Source organism: Vigna unguiculata, chromosome 3, assembly GCF_037176805.1.
Source record: "Vigna unguiculata cultivar grain cowpea cultivar isolate G323 ecotype 2 chromosome 3, ASM3717680v1, whole genome shotgun sequence".
Taxonomy (NCBI): Eukaryota; Viridiplantae; Streptophyta; class Magnoliopsida; order Fabales; family Fabaceae; genus Vigna; species Vigna unguiculata.
Window position 1 is genome coordinate 42931173 of NC_140794.1, and position 26435 is coordinate 42957607.

General features: G+C 31.8%; 1 protein-coding gene across 1 annotated transcript; it reads right to left on the minus strand.

The window, feature by feature from the left end:
* Positions 1-13285: 13285 nt before the first annotated feature.
* LOC114175414 (uncharacterized) lies at positions 13286-25204 on the minus strand. The gene is made up of 9 exons (XM_085670449.1): positions 25125-25204; positions 15207-15282; positions 15027-15123; positions 14808-14858; positions 14489-14680; positions 14245-14404; positions 14032-14148; positions 13818-13941; positions 13286-13739 (listed from the first exon to the last, which is right to left on the minus strand). Exons 1-9 carry the CDS (start codon positions 25202-25204, stop codon positions 13503-13505), a joined length of 1134 nt encoding a protein of 377 aa, XP_085526575.1. The 3' UTR covers positions 13286-13502.
* Positions 25205-26435: the final 1231 nt, after the last annotated feature.

The following is a 26435-nucleotide window of genomic DNA, read 5'->3' on the forward strand; positions in this document are numbered from 1 at the left end:
TTTTAAAAAATTATGTAATTTTGTCATTTTTTTCGTTAAATTTATTGAATCAAATCAAGAACTTTACATCAAAATTGAAGTTGTGATTGATTTGCTTTGTTGGTGTAATTGACATAATCGTAGTATCAATTTTGATGAAAAATTCTTGTTCCGCTTCAAGAAATTTAACGAAAAAGATAAAATTGTATTAATTTTTATAAAATTAAGACCAAATTGAAACAAAAAAAACTAGAAGATCAACATGATATTTTTAGACAAAAATGGATCAAAGAGTAATTCGACCAGAATTTTGGCAGCCTCAACATATTACCTGAAGGTCCGCTATTGATTATAACATGCACAAACTAATAATTAAAATTATTTAAAAAATTAATATTAATAATAATTATTACTAAACCTTGTGGATAATTAATAATAATAATATGAATTAGATTAATAATAATATTATTATTACTAATATAATAATAATAATAATAATAATGTTTAAACTAATATAATAATAATAATAAACTAATAATAATTATTATATTTTATTTTATACTAATTTTAAATATAAGGATGAATTTGTAATCTAATAATTTTATATATGAAAATATTATTTTATATTTGTCATATCCATCAAATCATTCACACGCTTTCACAAATTATACCTTCAAATCCCTTCACTTGCACCTCTTCATCCTTTGAAACAAACAACCTCACTTTCCTATCTGCATCCCCTCAAATTCATCTACTCACTCTCTTTCTCAAATCCATCATTGAAAGCAAACACAACTTTAAGCAGAATGATAATGTAAGGTAACTACGAGTACTCCACGTCATAAAATTAACAATAAAATCTAACACGAAAAGTTTTAAAATTATAAGAACTCAAAAAACTACAAAAATTTAATAGAGACTTAATTAAAAATTTCCAAATTTATCAAGAACTCAAACATAATTAAGCCTTTATATTTTTACTTTTCTACCTATATATATATATATATATATATATATATATATATATATATTTTCTACTAAAAATTGAAAAATTATAAGTTTGGAAAAGTTGTAAAATTTTGAGAATGAATACATAATTAAAAGTTTGTATACTTTTAAGAATGATTTAAATAATATGACATGTTTTAAACAATTATAAAATAGTTTTAATTAAAGAAAATTATATTATGTAAATAATTGTATATAATCAACAAAACCTAAAATATTTAATATAATCGATTATGTAATACAATCAATTATCGATTATAAAATTTGTAATAATTGAGAAATAGTACGAGTTTCTTCTTAAATTTTCACAATTATACGAAAAAGATAATTACAAAAACTTTACTTCATTTTCCAATTTTTAATATTTTTTCTCTTCGTTTATTTGTTTAAGTTCTTCCAGATACAGTCCTTTGAAAGAAAAAAAAATATAATAAATTTTTTATTATAATAATTAATGATTTCTAATATAATGAATTATTATTATTTTTAACATTTTATTAATAATTATATTTTTATTATAATAAAATAATAAATTAAATATTAAATTAATTTAAACTATATTATTTATGTTAGTTAATTAATTTTAATAAATTTTCATTTTATAATATATATTTTTTATCTATTAAAATTTTATAATAACTTTTCACTTAAAAGCTTAAATTTTATTTTAAATCTATTTCTTCAACTAATCTTTAATTTTTAATTATTTTTAAAATATTAATTTAAAAATTATTTTCTAAATATATTATAAAAAAAATTCTGTTACATTAGTTAAATTAGTTACCATTTTTTATTGTCTTTATTTAATGTAAATGATGTTTTTTTCTCTCTTCCATTTTCTAGGGTCATCGGACTGGGTCTACACGTATGTGTCATCGAGTCAACCAGATTGTTGGGATCGTCGGGTCGAGTCAGACTGGTTTATTTGGGTTTTCGGGCCGGGTTGAGCCGTCTAGGTGTTTGGGCCGAACCGTTTGGGTTGGGTCGAGATGTCTGGATCGTCAGACCAGGCTGGTCCAACCTGTTTGGGTCGTCGGAACCAACTGGATCATTTGGGTCGTTGCTCTTGGTCGTGGATCCAACCCGTTTTGTCTCCATGTTTTGGTCTAACTTAACTATTCAATCTTGATCTTCAGTTATGACTAACATGAGATGACTCTAGTTAATCTTTTACTTTGATCTGATCATTATTTTTGGGACCTTAACTCATCTTAATCTTGATCTTAACCCATTTGAGATGAAGCTTTAAGGATTGGAACTTTTATTTGATCCCTTCGTTTGGAGCATTTTAAAAGAGACTTAATAAAAGGTAGAACATGATTAACTCATGAGTCATTGATCAAGTTAATACCTTTTCTTTGTGAAAACAAGTATACAAACCAACTATTCGCGGGGAAAAAGGAAAAGAGAGAAAAAAAAAGCTACAAATTTGTCATTTATGTAAAGATCGAAAAGTATGTTCATCCAAGTCCCCATCTTTTGCCGTTTTGACGTCAAATCATTTATATTATCCACAATAATAGTGATTAAATAATTAAATAGCTGGAGGGTGATTAGTTCTTTCTCCAGATTTCCATGGATTGCTTTGGTAGGAAGGAATGTCATTATGAATTCCATTTAGCAAAAACCTATCATTTAAAACCTACTAGATCAAAATTAACAATGTTATTTAAAATATTACACAAAATCATTTTCCGTTTAGGAATATTTTTCACTTGTTCACAAACTAATATTTTAAATTAAATGCTTAGGTAAAAATCATATATTTGGTTTTAATTTAATGAAAATATAATGATACTTCCTCTCGTTTTTGTAACATTATAAAATCGCATACTTAGCTGTGGATAATACATGTAAAATTAATATATATATATATATATATATATATATATATATATATATATATATAAAACAATAAGGGGTCTTCAAATTAATTTATAAAATATCTTTTATAATTATAAAAAAGTAGAAAAACTATAACTTTTTTCCGGAATTTTTTTCTATTACTTATTCTCTTATGAGTTATTGACAAAAAAAAGTTTACATAAACATAAACCTAAAGTACTGAACTAGATATTTAAACAACTAATATAAATGGTATATTACATAAATATATTAGTTACATATCCTATATTTTCTTAAAAAGTAGTATTATGAGTTATACCTGAATCACTTTTATATAAAATTTATATAAATTTATAATATACATAATCACTTTTATATAACTCATTTCAAATGCTTAAAGTGATACATAATATATATGGATATTAAGTGATATGAAAAGAGAAAAAATAGGTATAACTCATTATAATATATCACTTATATTAGTTTAAATCACTTAATATTTTAGTTTATGTAATTTAAACTAATATGAAGTTAGTTTTGAGTTCCTTCGGTGAATATAAAAACAAGTTTATACCTGGAAGATGCAAATTTGATGAGTTGTGAGCCAAAAGCATATATATATATATATATATATATATATATATATATATATATAATATTGACAACATTTTTCGACCAAAATCTTAAGGCATTAGATTTTTGAAATTTTTTTCTTATATATTGCTCATCTAACTCATCTCTACTCAATGTGTGGAGAATATTCATATTTTAGAGAATTATGAAGAATTTAAGTATGGAATCAATAATTCCATATTGTGTGAAAATGAGTCACGTGAACAATATATAAGGAAAAAGATTCACAAACCTAAGATTTTTTATTGAAGGGGGTGTCAATGTCTCTAGTATATAGATTGGATTATGACTTGAGACTCATCTTATCCACATATCTCATGTTAGTTATCCGATCTCTTCGTTATGTCCATTGAGAAACTACAAGAGAAAGAAAGAAAAGAAGTTGAGGACATGACCACTAAGCTTGAGATTGAAAAGTTTTTTTTAAGAGAACAACTTTAAACAAGATGGAGTTAAGTGAAACAAGATGAATGTCCCTTTTATACAACAACTTTGACCACCAAATTTGGATTCTAGAGAAACAAGATGAAGGTCTTTTTTATACAACAAGGTTGCACTAGTACTCTAAGGGGTGAAATGAACATGCTAAACAAATATTCACATAGGGCAATGCTACAATTGTGACAAGAAAGTTCGCTTCAAGTTGAATTTTCTAGACACTGAAAGAAACAAGAAAGATAACGACTCTACTAGGGTGGTAGTGACATATGTGTTTGATACATAGAAAAGTTAGAACATGGACTTAAGATGCACTTATCACATGTCTTGTGAAAGAGTTCCTTGAGACCTTGGAACTAAAAGAAGGTGAACTAATACTTTTGGGAAGAATGAAGCTTGTAAGGTGAGATAAGAATAAACTAGAAGCATTGACTAAGAGATGTATCTTTATTTGATACAAAGAAGGTGTGAAGGGGTATAAGCATGAGATTAGAGCTTGGAGATGCTAGATGCTTTATCCGATGAGACTTGGATGGTTATAATGTGATAAGATTAATGTTAAAGTCCTAAACAGTCTAATTTTTATTACTAATTAGATGGTCCAACACGAGTAAAATATTGATTAGTTTTGATGATAATAAACACATTAAGTGTATGTTTTTGTGATAGTTAAAAGAATCTTTGTCTATCTAAAGTGTCTTAGAATAGATGGTCTAATAGTTCAATAGACAATCTAGTGGACCTTGTCCAGTGACTTTTATGATTGATCTAAGTAATGAACAAGACGTAATGATTTTCTATTAAAACAGGTATGTCTAATAGCTTAACCCAGAAAGGGATCTGAATTGATTAATGAGTCTTTCACTTGGTTAAGTTGGATCTTGAAAGTATCTTTAAATCTTATAACCCAATTAACCAATTTCGTAGTTCTGTGTTAATGAATTGTTTAAAGAAATCAAGAAAGATTGTAAGAGAAGAGAGAAACCAAGACACAACAGTTTATACTGGTTCGATTCAAGATGAATCTACGTCAAGTCTTCTCCTAAGTAAACCCACTTAGGAGGATTCCACTAACTCAATAAAGATCCAAGAATTACAAGAGCATCTATATAATTCAAGAACCTAAAGACTAAGGAGCTTGATCTACCAATCAAGAACTCCCCCTAGGAGCAATGCATCCACACAATTGCACCCAGGCCTTCACTTCACACAGTGAATCAACTGTAATCAGAAATACAATCAGAAAGAATCAAGACACGAATACACCTATTATTGTGCAGATTTGACAATTTGCTCCTAGATTCAAGCTAGACCCATCAAGGTTGAATCAACCATCAATCTCCTTGAATCTTTACTTGAATGATCTTCAAGAATGCTTAAGAACTTTGTGAATCTCAAAGGGTAGTTTCTCAGAAATATTTCTCAGGGATTTTGTAATTGTTCCACACTTGAAACTGATTTCAGAAACAACTTTTATACAAAGTTCTCTGTTGTCATTAATGGATTAGGAATTTACCTAATAGATTATCGTGAGTGTGTTTTAACTGCCTCTGCCTTAGTGCAGTACTCTCAGTTAATCTATTAGTTAAATAGTCAATTGATTTACGAATGCACAAGCAAGAGTTTGATGGTTAATACATCGTAATGTAAGCTTGTTTTACATAGGATATTTTCACTCTAACACCCTAGTACACAACCTAACAAAGACAAGACTAATTCTATATTGGTAGACATCATCAAAACCATCTTCATATAGGTTGAAATAGCTCCCCCTTTCAACATTTTCTAGACAAAACTAAGAGTTTGGAAAAAATTGGTCAAAAGATATATTATATATGCTTAAATCATTTTTATGAAACAACAAGTTCAAATGAGCTTTCAAGAAGAATAAGAGAATACTAGGTGTGGAAGACAGAGATTCAAGGCAAGAGTGATGATACCAGATTTTTTACACAAGTGGAATCAGTCGACTATAATAACATCTTCTCACCTATAATAAACATTGTTCAATAAGAATTTTAATGTCAATTATTAACTAATACAATCTAATGTTAAAACAATTGAATATGAATATGAATATATATATATATATATATATATATATATATATATATATATATATATATATATATATATATATATATATATATATTGCATGGAAATATGGAAAAAATTGTTTACATACAATGTCCCAAAGGGTTTATTAGAGGGAAAGGATATGATATGAATTGCATCATAACTCAAATGAAGAAGGACTAATGCACCACTTTGTTGCAATTATTTTTATTTTTTATTTTTTAAAAGTTATTAGTTTGTTTAAATATGACCCAATTCATTGTAAAATTGGCTTAGCAAATTATGTTTTGGTTTAATCAATTAATGAGCTTTTGTTTAGTTTTATTTCAAGTTGTAATAATGGTCCAATTGCAACTTACTCATCAGCATTTGGGAGACCAAGAGGATGCTTAGCTGAATTATTTTGGGTGACTTTTGGGTTGCCATAATTTCAGTTACAATCAGCCATTAAGTAGTAGGATCATTAATAGTTTTAAGTGATATGTAATTTCAATTTATGTATCTTTTGTAATTCTAGTGGTTAAAGTTTTTATATAAGCTGGACCATTTTCATCAATGAAACAAGTTGAGTTTTATTCAAAAAATATTAGAGTTTTATCTCTTCTATCTTAGTGAGAGTGATTCACCTAAGTTCTTGAGTGATTCAAAAATCCCTGAGTTTTATCAAAGGTCTTTTTTCTCTTTGTGTGTTTAAACTCTTAGACTTATCTTTCATTCTTGGAAGTGTGACGTCTATCAATTTTCGCTCCATCTTCTTATCTATTTTTATTTTCTCGTTTAAATAATTTCTCAAATTTCTTGCTTATTAACATTCCAACCTAGATAGATCTATAAAACAAATCCACCCATGTGGATTCACATCAAAAGGTATGTATCTTGAAAAAAAATCATTGTATGAGATTTATAATATAATCTAAGGTAGTGGTATAAAAAACTTGATGATTTTCTTAAAAGAATAGGATTTTAGAGGACTAGTTATGATAGTTTACTCTTATAAGTAGATGGTATTCTTATTTCCAACCAATATAAAAATGAATTGAAAGAGGTCCAGAAAAAATTAAACTTGAAGTTTTAAATGAAGGATCTTGATTCCACAAGGTGAACATTGGGGATGGGCATATACAAAGGTCAGCCAGTTTGGGATATTACATCTATTTTAGCATGGATATTTGAAAAAAGGTGGTTGAGAGGTTTAACATACATGGATATAAACTTGTGGAAACACCTTAAGGATATAACACAAAAATCTTAGTTACCTAAGCTCCTAATTCAAAGAAAGATAGGACAAACCTCTTGAGATTTCTTTTGCATCTCAATGTTATTTCCACTTTCTTAATCAACATCTTTGGGCCATCTTTACGCTCTTCTTTTGGGTATTTTCTTGAGGTTTTAGTTAATGTTCTTCATATAGGTGTAGCATACTATAAGTATCATAATGTCGATTGAGTCAACCAAACAAGGCAGCCAAAAGTTTCAGGTTAATCATCTATCAACATGGTATGAAACCAAAAATGACCCACAAAATTATCTTTATCTGTGGTAGTGTCATATGTCCACCTACTATCAAGAACTTTATCCATATGTGAATACCAAATTGGTGATCCTCTATCTAACTTTGATAATGTTATGTATGTAGTGAGTTCCATACTCTTTCTCAAGTCACACCGAAGACCTTATGGTTGGTTGCATATACATCATATTATTCATTACTACAAGATCTAATTGCAATACCTATCTTTATCATCAAATTATTCACATATTTGCTTGTGTTCTTAACTTATCATATCTCAATCTCATTGTGAATGGATTTTCCAAAACTAGATAGACTTACTTTATTTAAGTTAGATGATTACTGGGAATATAACCTTTCCTCATTATTTAGATGCACCCTCACTAATTGATGATGATTTGTATTTAATGTTGGGGTTTCCAAACTTTTTATGTTATCTTTAATCATCACTCGGTGTCATACCCCAAGGTTATGTTCATTTCTTACTTTTCAGAATTAATTCCTCAATGACATAATTCTCTCAATAACATTAGTCTTCTAGGACACATATGGGTTCCTTATTTAAACGATATCAAACACGTAAAATAATTTCACAATATGGAGACATCTTTCTCGTTACGTAGACTTTCACAATAATCACACAACTAGAACCATTACATTCATGTTCTTTTCCATCATCATTTCATTACTCTAAACAATCACTTAAGTTCGTATTTTGATATAAGGAGTTTGGTGCAAACTTAACTGGGATGTAGACTTATAAAATATTAAGGGTCATATAATGATAGAATATTATCGATCATATAATTATAGAATATTAGGGACCGTATAATTATGAAATATTAAGGATTATATAATTATGGAATATTAGGGATCATATAAATATGGAATATAAGGATCATATAATAAACCCTATAATTATTGAAGAAACAATTAACCTCATTGCGAAAGATGGGCAATCAGGGAGGCACGAAACACAAAAGTTAAGGTTTATGCCTGAATGATTGTCAAAGCTTAGATTATTGCTTTATTGAAGCAATCTAAACTGCAATACATGTGAAGTATTGCTCGACAAAACATAATTGATGAAAAAGTCATTCGAAACTTGATTCGAGAATTTTTTCTTTTCAAATATAAATTTAGGCGTAATGCAGATTTAAATGATAATGGACTTACATAAGTATATATATTGTAAGTGTTATATATTTTTTTTTCGAATATTCATGCATAACATAGTCCATCACCTTCAAGCTTACGCCTAAGGAAGTTTGAGGTTTATTATGTCTTTCAATAATAATAATCACACAAGGTTACCATTTTAAACTGTAACGTGTTAAAATACATTCCGATTTATTTATTCAAGTATATATTGAATATTTTTCTTCAATAAATATTTTGAGAATCCAATCTATTTAGAGTCAAGTCATAGTTAGATGAATAAAGATAAAGATGTGATGTATCACTTAGTCTATCATTTACCTAGAGTCTTAAGTATTATGATCATTCAATTAATTTCATAATTTTTTATGCATATAATATTATATATAAATTATTAAATAGACTCATCATATAATCAATTTAAACATGATTGATAATCAATTAGATGATAAAAACACAAAACCACATATTATATTAAAAATTACCACTTATAATAATTAAATATTACTCATAATAATTGATTCTCTTTTAGTATAATTGATTATTTATGTATAATTGACCTCTAAATAAAATTCAGAAACATACAGTAATTGATTATCTATATAAATAATCAATTATTTTTCTTTACGTGTTATTCTTAATGTTTTATGAAAGTGAACTCAACCATATAACATCTAACATTTCAAAACACTTAACATACATTTATACATTTTAAAAACAACAAATATAAAATATACTCACTGTCAAATTAAGTCGTGATAGAATATTCAAATTAGCGAAAACTAAGAAAAGAAGCTCTATCTTATCTCCAACCCCCTTTAATCTTAAATCTTGACAGGTAAGCATTAGATAGATACTAACATAAATCTTGCAAGGTAAGCATTAGATACCGACTTAAAGCGTATTATAGTACAAATAGTACATTTTTATGATTGAAATTTTCGGGTATTACATCACGATATTTTTATAAATATAATGAACTATTAAAGAAGTATGTGACGTGAATTAAGAGTATGCTTGGATAGAGTATTTTAATGAAATAATTCATTTTTTTAAGAATTTAGATTTCTTTATATTGAAATGCTTTGTTTGGATACAAAAATTAAAAATCATTTCAAATGCAAACATTTTTTTGAGGGATTTCAATTAGCTAAATTAGTAGAAATTCAAATACCCTCAAAATAGGTGGAATTTGAAATTCTTCTCACTCAACCTCACATTCTAGACTCTTTGGTAGGCCCGATGACACAAAGGGGGCCGACAATTCAGAAGGGTCCGACGACCCAGACGGGTCCAACGACCCAAATGGGCTCGACAACTTGGATGGGTCTGACGACCCAAACAGGCCCGACGACCCAAACGGGCTTGACGACCCAGACGGGTTCGACGACCTGAATGGGCTCGATGATCCAAACGGGTCCGATGACCCAGACAGGCCTGACGACCCAAACGGGTCCAATGACCCAAATGGGCTCGATGATCAAGACGGGCCCGACGACCCAGACGGGTCCGACAACCTGAATGTGCTCGATGATCCGGACGGGCCCGTCCGTCGACCCGGACGAGCACAACGACCCGGACGGGCCTGACGACCCGAACGAGCCTTAAGACCAGAACGGGCCCGACGACCTAGAATGGCCCGGCGACTCGGACGGGGCAGACTATCTGGACAAGACCAATGATTTGACGGGCCCGACAATCCAGACGGGTTCGACGACCCGAACGGGCCCGACGATCTAGATGGGCCCAACGACCCGGATGAGCTTGATGACCCGGACGGGCCCTACGACACGGACTGCCCGACGACCCGAACGGGCCCTTCCAAACCTTCGGGCCCGACGACCCGGATGGGCCCAACAACCTGGACGGGTCCAATGACCTGGACGGGCCCGATAACCCGGACATACCCTTCCAAACCGTCAAGCCCGACAATCCAGACAGGCCTGACGACTCGGACGGGTCAAACTATCCGAACAAGCCCGACGACCCAGATGAGCCTGACGGTTTGGAAGGCTCGTCTGAGTCGTCGGACCCGTCCGTGTCGTCGGGCCCTTCTTGATTGTCGGGTTTCCAAATTTATCATGAATTCAAAACATAATTAAGCCTAAAATAAATATTGTTAAAATAAAATTTTATCTCACAATAAATTTAAAATTTTTTTCCAAACAAAAAATTGAAATATAAGGTATTTTAATTTCCTTATCCAAACAAATTATTTAAAAAATGAATAGAATTTAATTGCAAGCAATTCAAATGTAAAACATTTCAATTTTTAAGCATTGTTGAAATGCTCCATTCAAACACAAGTAAAGCTTGAGATATAATTTTGGAGGCATCATAGTTTTAAGTTATAATAAAAATTAGCTATTTTTTTCATCTGATTATTTTGTAAATAAAACTATACATCTATCTATTCTTTGCATTTTCATGTAAATTATCAGTTACAATTTGTAATTGTCAATGACTTTCCAAGGGATCCTATTATTGCCCGATAATCTCCAACCAAGGAATGGAAGAAATATCTAACAAAAAAGATGACATGAAAGGAACCCTTGAATAGAGAAAAATGACAACATCACAAATTGGCTCAATCCTAGCGACAGTTATCAAACAAAAGAGAAACTCATAATTATCATCAACCAGAAAAATTATACGACACAAGATTTCCCTTTTTGTCTGGTACATGGTTTGACAATTCAAATATTCAACAACACCCACTAAAAGCAATGAGAGCGCCAACATTCAGATATTTTTTTCACCACTAGTATTACTTTAATTAAAAGTTTTCAAATAACTGCTTGCAAATTTATTTTTCAGAATAACATCTACGCGTGAGAATTTCACGTTTCGAAAATCGAATTTTCAGTCTTTTTTTTTCATTTAGTGAGGAAGGTTCCTTAGAATTCAATTTTTGGATTCGAATTTTTGGAGGATTTGATATTTTCTTTTTCATTTGTTTTGATGGAGCTTCATCAAAATATTTCACGAATGCAGGTCAAAATTTAAATGAAAGGAATAAAATTCTAACTTTTTTATGATGATTGAATAAGGATGACAAACAAATTCGTTTTGTAGATATTGTTTAAATTCGTATCTTTATTTTGATGAAGAATTCTCATATTGATTGATGGGTATATATACGAGGAATACCTATTTTTTCTAATTAGATATGAGATACATATGAAAATATATATATTTTTAAATTTTATTAGGTAACATTTGTAAATTTAATAAATATTTTGATTTTGATAAAATTTTATTTAATATTTCAATTTAAAATGTATATAATTATAAATTCGTTCTAAAAATTAATATTTAAAAAATAAAAATATCATATTTTAAATATTAAATATTTAATAATATTATGTTTTCTTTATATAATTTATTATTATTTTATAAATTTTAATTAATTAATATTAAAATAATAAAAAAATGATACAAATAAAAAAGTGGGTACGACTGGTAAGATTTACTCGTTATCCGATTAAGATGAAATGAGTCAGAAATTTAATAGTCATTATATTTGAAATCTGAGAATGGAATATCAAAACGTAAAGTTAAGAGTTTGAATCTCCTCCTTTTCAAAGTATACGGCAGAGGTGGGGCCAACCCAGAAATTGATATAGTCATCAGGATGATGGGAGGAAAAAATCCAGGAAGAACGTTATCGTCATCTGCAATGAAATGCGCATGTACAGGAACAACTTGCAATAGACAAATGTAAGATTTTGTGAATGTTGTCGGAGTAAAACCAAAGTATTCCCATTTCGTTACGAAAACAACTACAGTAATTTATATTTGATTGACGGAGATGAACAATTTATTTGAAATAATGTTAATAACGTGAAATTTCTCCATAAAAATTGCTAATATGGTGAAATTAATTTTTTAGTTCATTATTATAATAGTAATTCAATTTATTAATATTATGATATAAACTTGTACATAAATAAAATCGATGTATAATACCAATTAATTTAGACAGATTATGATTATCTCTTGCATATTATCTTATCATTAATGTAAATTATTTTAAATTATCCTTTACTTTGATAATTTCAAATTTTATTTTATATGTTGATGTAATATGTAAAATTATTAGTTTATTATCATAAAAGTACATTAATTATAGTATATAAATATTAAGGTTGTTTTCACATTTAAAGAAAACTTTCTTTATCAGAATTACAATTATATATTTTTTTAACTTGAGGGAATTTTTAGATTTTATTCTGTTCCTAAACCATGTCGGTCTATATTTTTATCTATCTAATCTCTCAAACTTTTATTAATAACACTTAGAAACACTTCATATATTCACAATAAAAACATAATTTTTTCTTTACATATTCAAAATGATAATAAAGCTATTTTTTTATCATGTCCTTAATCTTTTGATCACGAAAAAAAAAGTCAACGATTTATAATAAGTTCCATAATATATTTATAAGAAAAACTAATATTTACAAGAAATTGACCTAGTTTGGTTAAACTCAAAACAAGATGACAACCCGGTTTGGATAAATTTAAAATAAGTGCTTTTAAAGCAATCATATATTTAAGAGTAGATTATATTTGTTCATTGAAATAAGTAAAAGAAATATATACATCTAAAAATGAACAGATTATAGAAACACATAAAGAAAAGCTAAGATTTGCTGATTTTATTAAAACAAACACCTTTGTTAAAGTAAGCTTATACAGACTCATATAATAAATACACACATGGCGTACTAAGGGGGTGCTTCATAGCAACACCTCTTTCGGTCTAAGGTACAAGAAAAGACACATTGTGTGTGTTAATAAAACAACGTTGAATTGAGTTTAACTAGATCTTCGGTTCCATTAAGTCCTTTTATGTTTCTGGTCTTTCCAAACGGATGTAGTCATACATAATGCCTTGAAAAGGACTCGTACATTTTGCTTGCCTCAGATACATGATGTTGCTTCCTTCCACCAACACATTGCTTTCTACTTCAATACTATAAGCCCAATACAATCCATGGATGCCATGTCTCGCTACTGCATTATCTTGACCAATTACTCCCGTAGAAAAGTGTGGAGGACGAGCCACAGGGTTGTTAAACCTAACCTATTAAAACACGAAGTGAAATCATAGGTCATACCAAACTCAACAACTATATATAAACACACTCATATCTCAACTTACCATCAAGTTAGAACGTGTAGCTGAGGCCAATGCAAGTCGCAGAGTGTAGATGCCTCTCATGACAAATGGGAGATGGAATTTAATCTCCCATACTGTTGGATGAAATGTGTTGTTTCCTATGTTCCTGCATTTAGATTCAAAATAATGAATCAAATTTCAACAATCAGTAGCTATATACAGTTATTAGATCAATAAGATTAATTACATTAATCACCTGGGAACCTGGGCATAAAACCAGTCTTTACTATAATCACTCACACCAACAGTGTAAGTGAGGTCCTCATTTGGATATAACTCGTTGTAACGCTTCCATATTCCATATTGTCTAAAACTGTTAGTGGGAAAATCAATGTTAAGAGAAACTGAAAAATGGTGTATATATGCAGGTGAAAAGCTTAAGCAGTTGTTGATTGAGTTTTGGACTAACTTGTGTAATGGTTTTCCAATGTATAATCGGTTTATGAGGTTAGGATAAGGATTTGGAACGTGGAACTCTGCAGCAGAGCGATCTGGGATTCCAATTTCCCATACGGTTGGTCCATTTCTCGGAGGATTGTATATGAGTGAACCCAATTGGATGATAGATCCTGTAATACACACAACAAAAACATGTTAGTGACAATAATCTGTCACACAATAATCATAGGTGAAATTCGAGGAAAATTACGTACCTGGTGTTATGGTTATGGTAGTGTTATATTTATAGTCTCCAAAAATACCAGGAATCCATGCATATAAATTGTAGTCCCCTGGAACAATATTTGCAATTGTGAAGTGGCCAAGTTTATCAGCTCGAGTCCAGAATTGGTAACCCTGAAAGAAATGGTTAGTAAAAGGAAGACGTTTCTTTAGGGTTTCATTGGCTAGTTTTTATTTTTTGTGTTCACTCATGATTCATTATGTTATTGGCAAATTTATGATGACATCATGAACCCATAAATTTTATTTTTTTTATTTTTTTTATAGATATGAATATGGAGAAAGGCTTACCCCCAAAGTTTTGAAGGGGCTCCTGGTGAATTCCAGACAATGTCAAAATACCTGCAAATTTGTGGGTAAAATATTAGCTTCATTTGATTCTTTCTTTAGTTTTTAAAAAAAGCTCAGCTTTTTAATTTGTTTGAGAAGGGATGAACTAAAAGGAAGTTATATAAGTTAAAGACGATAAAGGTATATACGGATACCCTCTGTTATTGAAGTTATTGCGACCTTCAAGCACATTGTTTATTCCATTATATGATATTCCAAGGATAGTGCCCTCTGGATTTGAGAAAGTTACACGAATGATGCCATTTTGCACTGTGATCTGAGGACATACCCAATCGAAGATAAATTAATGAAAGTGGCCAAATTTGGATAAAATTCATGTTAAAATTGGAAATTTAATACCTGCTTCTTTTCTATATGCAGTTTAACTTCAGGGTCATTAAATGTTACGCCAGAACTTTCGAACTCACTTAAATTCCTGCAATTGGAAAGATAACTTGAGTGAACAATAAGTTATGATTTTTTGTATCTGTAAGGTTATATTTTAAAAGAAGAATCAATTGCATAGTTGATAATGGTATATGAAAATTATAAAAACTAAACGTAATTTTTTTATAATTTTTAGTCTTATATATTATGTCAACATATATATATATATATATATATATATATATATATATATATATATATATATATATATATATATAATTTTAAATAAATTGTTATTAATATAAAATCATATATAAATTTTTGTTTAATATATGAAAAACAAAATCTTGTTGAAGAAAAGATGGTAAATTTTTATTGGAAAACATGTTAATAATTACTGTTTTAAATTGAATGTAGACGCGGACAGACAAAGAAACATAGATCTTATTGGGTTAAGAAAAAAAATTACAGTAAGAGAAAAACCTTGAGGCACAGCGAATGAGTAAGAAGCTGCAGAAGTGTATTATTCCCCATAATAGGAGAAAACCAGTTTTCTTTGTGAAAACCATAATTTTTATCTTAATCTCTGTTTGTTCAAGCAAACCTTCAAATTCAACCTAGTCGTGAGATGCTCCAATTTGTTAAAGAAAGAACTATGTAAAAAAGTTGGACTAGCGTTCGAAATATATACTGTAGTAGAGATAAGTTAAGATTTTCTTTCCCACAAAAGATATTTATCATATAGATATATCAATTTTCTTAAGATAATAATTAATTGAACAGTTCTTTATATCTCTAATGTATTTTCATCAATTTATTAAAAAATATAATCTTATAGAAACAAGATAATCATTCAAATTGTATTGCATTTAGGCCTGAATATTGATTGGTCGAGTCGGATTCGAACCTAATATGATTAATTCAATATAATTGAAAATTAATATTTTATAATTTATATTTGATTATTTAACTTATCGAATTAGACGAATTGTTCGGAATTAAATTGATTCGATTATTCAGATTATAGGCGATCAATTTTAAAAAAACTGAATAAATAAAATAAATATACAGAATAGTCAGCAAAAAAAATTCAATTATGTGATATTAATAATTACTTTTATAATAGACTATAACTTTATCTAGTTTATTATTAAATTTTATTCAAAAAATATCATATCAAAAATAAAATTTAAAATATACTTCCAAATTTATAAACATTAAAATATCACCATCAAATTAGGTTAAATACTTACAAAATTATAACCAGTATCCAAATCTGACCATTTTATTTATTTATATAATATTATCTCTTCACCACACCCTGGGCCAAACTTTGCTTTGAGTTTTTTAAGATACGTTTAACAAAAATTGCGTTTTATTTGTTCATGCCTAGTTGCATTCAACAGGATACAAATAATTAACTACCTTTCATATTTTTTAAACTTAAGATATTATTGGATAGTTAGTTAAAATACTTGTAGTGATGTGATCAACGTAGAAATAACTAATAACGCCAACTGTGGAATTTACAAATACTATTAAACTAACTTGTCATCCTTATTATAATTAATTAATTTCTTTTAATTGCCTACTTAATATGAATTTAATAATTTGATTCGTCTATTTTTGATACCTCCTTTTTTCGATGTATTTTTGAAGTACTTATATTTAATGCATAATTGCTTCTGCATTTATATTAGTATAGAAGGAAAAAACTATTTTAACACTGATTACATTTGACATTTTTATTCTTATTTTTTCATTAAGAAAAAAAAAAATGTGTGAAGTGAATGTTATTGATATCAGCATCACCTCCTTTAGGTCATATATGGTCCGACATTGAACATTTTTTTTTCAAATATATGTTCTAATTTGATAAGCTATTATATATATATATATATATATATATATATATATATATATATATATATATATATATATATATATATATATATATATATATATATAATTTATCTCTTTTAATATATATTTTCAAATAGAATTCATTTTTTTACATAAATATCTTAGTACTATATCTATAAATAGAAGATATGCAAAAGAGAAAATCTGTGATATTTTTAAAAATATATTACATATTTTATACACATTTGGTCTTTATTTTCGTGGTTTTTGTTCAATTTAGTCCTCATTTTAGTTCACTATTCAATTAGATTTTAATTTTCGTCATTTTTTGGTCAATTTGATATTTTTTGCTGACCGTGTTTAAATAGTTAATGATGTTAGTATAGAGTAAAAGTGAGACTAAATTAAACAAAAATAACGAACATAAAGACTTAATTGAACAAAAATATTGAATATGAGACTAAATTGAACAAAAGCAAATAACACAACAAAAAACTGACATGTGATACTAACATTAACACTAGCACAATTAGGGATGTCAAAAAAATCCATAGCCGCGAGTATCCGTGAATAAAACCCGCAATGGATAGAAAATGAATATTGCAAATGGATACCCGCAGGTAAATAGTACGGGTATTTTTAATACCCGAATGTTAACGGGGCGGGTACGGGTATCATGGTATCTGTACCTGTGGATACATGTACCCGTTATACTCTAATTTAAATAAAAAAATAAAAAAATGTTACATCCCGTTTTCATAGTTTTTACGCTATCAAACAAAACATTATATTATGATAATTCAAAGCAGATGATAGGAATAGGCTGGTATAAAGTATCAATACAGTCATCCCAAAATAGTCCTACATGTACTGTACATAATCACAGCCTACACTAAGAAAGGGGTTACAAAACACCTAACGTCTAAGCAAAACAAGGAGTAAATACTACTGCTGGAAACGCTCATGCCACAACTCAACTCCTATCCAGGAGGGGTGTGTCTGCACCTGCACTTTTATCTGCTCACACCAAATGTAGGCGATCATTGCAAAAGAGAAAAGACACAAAAATAACAAACATATGCAAGAAGGGTAAGCTAACTTAATTAAGAGAAATCATGCAGCTTATTAATTAGACATCAATCAAGGCTTATCACATTTATCAGAATTATTCAAACCACCACAACCACAACACATATTCATGACTCTAGACTCGATATCCGGATTATGTAAGAGACATTGGAGCTCTTGGTGGCTTGCACCTGTGACGGTTCCCGAACTCTGTAGAGTTTTGGGCACAAGGGGTTATCACCCAACCACTCCCAGGGTAAGTCCCCTCTACGTCTATGACAGATCGGGTCCATAGACTAGGACCTCCTATTACTTCTCCCAACATAATCCATTATACTCTATACGAGTCTTAATGGTTATTGGAGCGTCATGATACCACCAAACCGAGTCCTCATGTCCTTACTGTAACATCCCAACCGGATATTATGGATTTATATAATAAAATAAAGAAAAAAGTAATTAAGCCGTAATTAATAGAACCTCATTTCCCAAAGACGCGGGAAATTTAAAACATTTTATTAATTCCAATTAAAAACCAAAAACCATAGTTTATAAAACTGAACATAATAATATAACCTCTCATAAGAGTTTACAAGATATTTCAAATCAAAATGATACAAAACTCCCAGGCTTTCCCCCACTCCGCGGCTAAGTCTCACCAGCTTCACCTGCAATATCATCTGCTCAAGGCGCCTTACTGCCACACCCATCAACCATAACCGATAGAGCACGTGCGAAAACCATGCTACAGATCACACACTGTAACACCAGGTGGAGTTCCCAAATACGAACATAGTCCATAACGTCCCAAGACTACCAAACTCGTCAGCTAAATACTGAGGAGGGCAATCCATCTAGACTCATTCGTACTGGCAACAACCAGCACACTCACACCAGCAACACTCGCTAACCCGAGCCACAACTCAAGAGTTCCTCGTGTTCATCCGCTATTCCGAGCCACAACTCAAGGGAAGTCATTCTGGGCCACAACCTATAGAATGCCACGTGCTTAACCCCTATCTTGAGCCACAACTCAAGGATACGTTCCGGGCCACAACCCAAGGAACACCAGCAAGCCCACCATTAAGATATCTTTAGAAGCCTTATAGACCACGCATCACCATTCAAACACCAATCAATCCAATACCGCAAAATTGATTGCCTTTAAACCCATCATCCATTCATCCTTTGCTTAAACTTCAAGCTCTCGCCTAAGCACTCCAGTTTATCTTGCTTAGGCTAGGTTACCTCACTTGAGCGAGCACCACGCATAAAATAAACCTGGCATTCTCGCTTGAGCAAGCCTTGCTCGCCTGGGCGAGACCACTTTTCGCCTAGAGGCCAAAATCTCTCGTCTAGGCGACAAGTTAAACTTAACAGCAAGACCTTCCTCCATTTCTCGCCTAGGCGAGAGACTCTCGCTTGAGCGAGATACTCTATCGCCCAACACTTTAACTTCGTGCCTGGGCGAGAGAGACCCCTAATTCAAACTTGACACTCACGGATTCTCGCCTGAGCGAGAACCAATCGCCTAAGCGAAATGGTCTATCGCCCAGAACCAAAGTTCTTCGCCTGAGTGAAAAGCTCGATCAGCAATAGTATTCGAGTCCCTGCTAATCTCGCCTAGGCGAGTCCGACTCGCTTGGGCGAGAATTGCAGACTCTGGCATTGTTTCACGCACGCAAACACCAGCACCACATACCAAACCACATCCAATTCATGCCAAGCAATCTAGAATAATGCACCAAACATGTACACATAATTCAGACCCAAAATAATCCCCAAAAACCAAGTTTAACGCATAAGTCGCAATTACAGTACCCAAACCCTCATTAATTCCATACAATTGCATACTGAATTTCACTCATACAACATCCCAAAAATAATCAATGAACCTTCAAGTCATATCATATATGCATAGCACGAAATTCCATGGCTTATAAGCATACGCATACAATCAGTTCATAAACCAAAAGAAATCAAACACAGAAGCTCCCCTAACCTGGGATTTCCCTCTTGCAAAAGTGTAATGCTACACTTCTTCTTCTTGCCCAATACAAAATCCCTTAGTGCTCCCACAATTTGCCTTAGGTAGTCTCTCAATCCTCTCCAATTCGCTCCCCACTCAAAAGGTACAAAATTAGGGTTTCCTTGCCTTTTCACATTCAAGCCACAACTAATGGTTAGCAAAAAGAGAGTCAATTTTAGGTTCACCAAAGTTCGAACCCATACCATGCTTATCATCAAATCAATGCACAACCACTCAAGCAATTTATGTTTCGTGAAAAATTACATAATCTTATAAGTATGTTATCACCCAATACGATTATGCTTATTATTAAAATTAATAATAATCAAACAACATAAAATGACATACATAGGACTCGAACCCAAGTCCTCTCACACAATCAAAGTACTCTCAACCAATTGAGCTAGTACTTTTCCACATCACACCAATAAATATTTAATGTCATAAAGGCTCTCACTACCCGCATTTATTAATTAATTAATTTTCACAGTTCTTACACTTACATTCACTAAAACCTTCTTTTTTAGAATTTCCCTTGAAATCCTAATTCAATCACATTCTCTAATGAACCAAATCCACACAATTCCATCACGTATACTATCATTCATAAAAACTCAAGCATAGAATGGACAAATATCACATCAATTCACTTAGTATAGCTTCATTTAATCTAAAACAAAGAAGTAACTAAGTTCTGCAGTGAAACTCGCTTAAGCTAGAGGATCTCGCCTAAGCTAGAGAGTTGTCTCGCTTAGGCGAGTCACTCTCGCCTGGGCGAGACCCCAAACAGAGAGCAACCCCAAATTTGAGCGAATTCTCGCTCAGGCTAAGTTTTTTCGCTTAGACGATAGTGACTTTCGCTCAAGCGAAACCAGCTCGCCTAGGCGAGACCTCGCGCAACAACAAGGGTGAATTTTTAGTATTTTCGCTCAGGCGAGAGCTGCTCGCCTGGGCGAAACTATAACATCCCTAAAGAATATTACTATTTTTTTTTTTTATAAATAAAATAGGAAATGAAAATAAACTTCATTTAATATAATACCATTTCCCAAACACGGGAAATTAAAAACTTTATTATAACATAATTCATATGCTCATAAATACATTGTTCCAAAATCCACCAAAATTCAACATAATAAATTTTACATCAAAAGTCTAAATATGAAAACTCTTTCAAAAGCCCAGGTAGCCCCTGCACTCCGCCTCTAAGCATCTCCTGGCTCACCTGTCAAATCATCTGCTCCCGGGTAACAAGTTATCTGATCATCGCCACAAGATAGGGTGAGCTATGCACAATATATAAACATATATACATGAAATAAATATGCCACTCATCCCAAAAGAAAACATCACTACATATTTCATCGTTTCCAAATTTCCCATCCATGATCTCATAGTCCTTCATGAGTCATATGAATGCACTAGGTCTTGGGACTTCACTGTGCTCCCACGAAACTAACCCATTCGTGGTCCAACTCTATGAGCCTATCCTGCTCATAGTCCTGCCCTACAGACTCCTCGTCTGTAGTAAAACATCCAAGCCTCCCTCGCTCGGACCATGGCACGCACGCAATCACCATACTATGGACTCCTCGCCCAATAGTAGCCGACGGGAACCAAAAGTTCCTTGTCCATCGTGCGTCCGACACATGTAATCACCATACTAAGGACTCCTCGCCACTTAGCAGCCGACGGGAACTACACAGTTTCATGCCCATCATGCGTCCCACCATTAAGCACATCCTAGACCCGTACTGGACTTAGTCCTTCAAGCCCAAACCCCACACATGCAAGCATATAATTTCCTATATTTTGGAAAAGTAACCAAACCATCTCATAAGGCACACACAACCATAGAATTCGCAACAACTCGCTTAAGCCAGGGACCCTCGCCTAAGTTAGTCTATCAGTCTCGCTTAAGCTACTCTGTCTCGCTTGGGCGAGTGCGTAGCAGTGGATGTTCCAATGTTCCAAACCATCTCGCTTAGGCGAGCCCAACTCGTCTGAGCGAGCCATACCTTCGCTCAAACCACCAAGACCTCGCCTGAACGAGAATTCAACGTTCCTCTTGACCTCGCTTAGGCGAACCCCACTCGCCTGAGCGAGTGAACGTGTCGCTCAAACCCAACCCTCGTCGCTTGAGCGAGAGCGAGAAATGCAGACCCCTACACTAAACCACAACTAATATTTAGCAAAAATAAAGATTAATTCCTATCTATCAAGGTTTGAACCCGTGACCTTCCACTCATAAGGCCTAAGCACCACCACTATGCCAATTCACATTTAGTGATAACCATTATAATCCTATAATTATGATATCACTCAGTACTCACAATTATATTAACAAAAGGATAATAAATTAAATAACACACAACAGGCATATATAGGACTCGAACCCAAGTCCTCTCACACAATCAAAGTACCCTCAAACACTTAAGCTAGTACTTTTCCACGTCACATCAAACAATAATTAATTGCATAAAGGCTCTTTCTACCCGCATTTATTAATTAATTAATTAATTTTCACGGGTCTTACAGAAACCATCAGAATTTCAACCTGTTTTCACATGCAAAACCACAATTCATGCCAAAATCGCAATTTACCACACACAATTGATCCCACTCATCAATCAAACACCAAAGCATTCAATCCTAGCTTTAATTAACAATTTTTATGCGAAATTTGAGTAAAAGGTTAGCTTCCCTTACCTCAAATGATCACCAACTAGCAAATATGATTTCTCACAGTGAGGCACCCCAACTCACAACCTAAAGAACTAGAATAGAGGTTCACATAGTGAGAATAGGACCCTAATTTCGGTTTAGCCAGAAAGGAACTTCCAGAATTCGAAAATGAAGAGAATTGGAGTATTGAAATTGACTTACATGGGTGGGAAGGAGACTTAGTTAGGGAGAGAAGTTCTGTATTGATTTTCAGACCTGCTTGCTGCAACAGGAAGAAAATGTGGATCAAAAGGGTTCCAATTCTCTGGTTGAAGAGAGTGAGGGAGATCAGTGAAGAGAGAAAGAGAGGAATGTTAAGCTGGTGAGTGGTTCAATGTATATGGAATGAGAAGAGAAGGGGAAGAATAAAAGGGGTATCACAAAAAACATGATTAAAATATTAACATAGTGATTTGGAATGAATTCTTTTTTTATCAATTAGTTTTAAAAAAAATTCATTTATTTGTAAATTGTCATTTAATAATATTTAAATGGATTATTTGGACTATGTTTAAAATTTATGAATGTTATGTATTGTATTTATTTGAATTTACGATTAAAAGATGTTGTTAAATATTTAATTTTATTTTTTTGTAAATATTCACGAGTACCTGTGGATATCCTTGGATATTAAAATATTATGCGGGTACCCGCATAATGGATACCGACGGATATGGGTACGGGTACAAAGCATATATTTATCCAGCAGATAAGGTACGAGGGAGCTACTACCCGTACCCTACCTGCCCATTGACATTCCTAAAGCACAATGGTGTCTTGACACATGTCAATTTTTCAAAATTTTAAAATTTTGTAGAATTTTTTTTATTGTTTTAAAAAAAATAAAAAACCAAAAAGTGACACGTGACATGTACCGTTAACTATTTAAATACCATTAGCAAAAATAACCAAAATAATAACAAATAAACAAAAATTAGGACCTAATTAAACCCTGAATCAAAATATGATAACCAAATTAAAAAAAACAACGAAAATATAGACTATTTAAGCCTTTATAAAATAATAATATTGTTATATTAAAATTTAAAAGTATCTACCTTATTTATTACGTAAAACATAGGTACTTTTGATATTTGAAATAAATAGTTTTCGTGTTTAACAAATTATCTATAAAACACTTTTTTATTACTTTATCATATCGTCGCGTATTGTTTTTTTAATGTACTAACAGGAGCACAACCCATTCATTATATATATATATATATATATATATATATATATATATATATATATATATATATAAAGAAAATTATTAGATTCTTAAAAAGAAAATAAATATCAAATTATAACTTATTTTGATAATATGATAATATATATCAGTATTTTGAATTAAAATATTGAAAAATGAAATTAAAATATTCTTGTAATGATTGTTAGGGTGAAATAAAACCTACATTGAAAAAAATCTCTCATCAAAGAAGTCTACAGGACCAAAAACCTCACAAAAGCCCTGTGGGTCAGGACCAATCCATGAACATTAATCTTCAACATCAAAAATATATTTTAAACATTCTGGCGACCTAAACGTGTCCGATGAGCCGGATTGGCCAAGCGGGCCCAACAACTCGGACAAGTTGGGCGAGGTCGACGACTTGGACAAGCTTGACGATTTAGACTGACCGATAATAAAGACAATACCGACGACTCGGATGGACCCAATGACTTGGACAAGTTAGACGACTCGAACGGGTCCAACGACTCGGACGAGCCCGACGACTCGGACGGGCCCAACGACTCGGACTGGACCAACGATACAGACGAGCCTGACGAATCGGACAATCCCAGATGACCTGAACGACCCATACGAGACTGACGATCCGGACAACTTGGACGGGCTCGACGACCCATACAACGTGGACGGACTTGATGACCAAAACAACCCAAACAGTCTCAACAACCCGAACGAGCCATACGACCTTGACGGAGCCTACGACGTGAACGGGCCCATCCGAACTGTAATGCTTCTCCGGGTCGTTTGGCTCCTCCGGTCGATTTGAATAGTTTGGCTCATCTTGATCGTCGGGCTCGTCCAGGTCGTCGGGCCCATCCGGGTCGTTGGGTCCATTAGGGTTGTAATTCTTGTTTAGGTCATTAATCTTGTCCGAATTGTAGGCTCGTCTGTCTCGTTGTGTTCGTCAGGCCCGTCCGCCTCGTCGGTACCGTTTGGGTGATTCGGGTCGTCTGACCCGTTTAGATAGTCATTCTTATCAGAGTTGTCAGACCCGTCCAGATCATTAGGCCTGTTTTGGTTGTTAAGCCCGTCCATGTCGTCGTGGTCGTTTGTATCATCGGGTTGTCGAGTCCGTCCGTGTTGTCGGGCTCGTTTGGGTCGCCAAGTACATCTAGGTCTTTGGGCCCATCCGATTTGTTGTGTTGGTTCGAGTCTTAGGGCTCGTCCTGGTCGTCGGGATTGTCCTTATCGTCAGAGTCGTTCGAGTTTTTGGGTTTGTTCTGTCTTAGGGCTCGTCCGGCTCATCGGGCCTATCTGGGTCTGCGGACCTGTCTAGGTCGCTCGTCTTGATCTTTACTCTAGCTTAATGTAATATTATTTATAGGGCCTAACCCACCTTAGCCATGGCCCTAACCCACTAGAGAAAGGGCTTTGGGGGCTGAGACTTTTTTTTGCCCCCTAAAAGGGGCTTAATGAAGAGTGTGCCAAGAGCCCAATTAACACCTTTATGTGGTGGATTCATTGTTTTAGGAAGTGGCGGTGGCATTTTTTTTAACCATAAAAGAAAACAATTTTTAATTATAGATTAAATAACTTTTGTAATTCCTAAAAAAATTAGAATCTGTATATGTTTTAAATTTAGGTATATTTTTGTTTATAAACTTACAAAATAATGAATATAGTCATTTTAACATAAAAATATTTGACTTTGAACATATCAAATAGTGTAATTGGCTCAAACACACTACAAGAAAAAGTAACTATAGTGATACTAATATTCATCACTAAAAATTATAAATATGTCACTAATATCATCTTGTGACAATAATTAAGATGTCACTATTATCTTTGTCATTATTGTACTTGTGACAATAATTTTAAATGTCACTAAAATCAAAGTTTATTGTGACAAAAGTAATTATCACTAATAATTTTATGCAATAGTGACAATAATAAAATATCACAAATATATAAGACAATAGTGATACATTTATTGTCACTAGAGTATTATATGTAATAGTGATAATAACTAGATATCACAAATATAAAAGAAAATAAAAATAAATTGGTTGTAACTATTATTAATTATAATAATAATAATAATAATAGTTATTCTTAATATTATTATATTTTAAAATTTTATATGATAATTATTTTTAATTATTAATAGTTTATCATTTATTATTATTATTAAAAATGATAATATCAATTAAATAAAAATTAGGTATCAATTAAAATAAAATAATATAAAATGTAATTACAAAGTATCCATTACATTTAAAATAATAAACTAAAATGTTGAACAATAAATCTAAATAATACGTGA

Excerpts from the sequence above, each read along its gene's own strand:
- LOC114175414 (XM_085670449.1), bottom strand. The coding sequence starts at position 25,204 with ATGGACGGGCTTAACAACCAAAACAGGCCTAATGATCTGGACGGGTCT. Across the intron at positions 15,124-15,206 it reads TGCATATAGAAAAGAAGCAG|ATCACAGTGCAAAATGGCAT; the intron begins GTATTAAATTTC and ends GTATGTCCTCAG. Across the intron at positions 14,859-15,026 it reads AATAAACAATGTGCTTGAAG|GTATTTTGACATTGTCTGGA; the intron begins GTCGCAATAACT and ends ACAAATTTGCAG.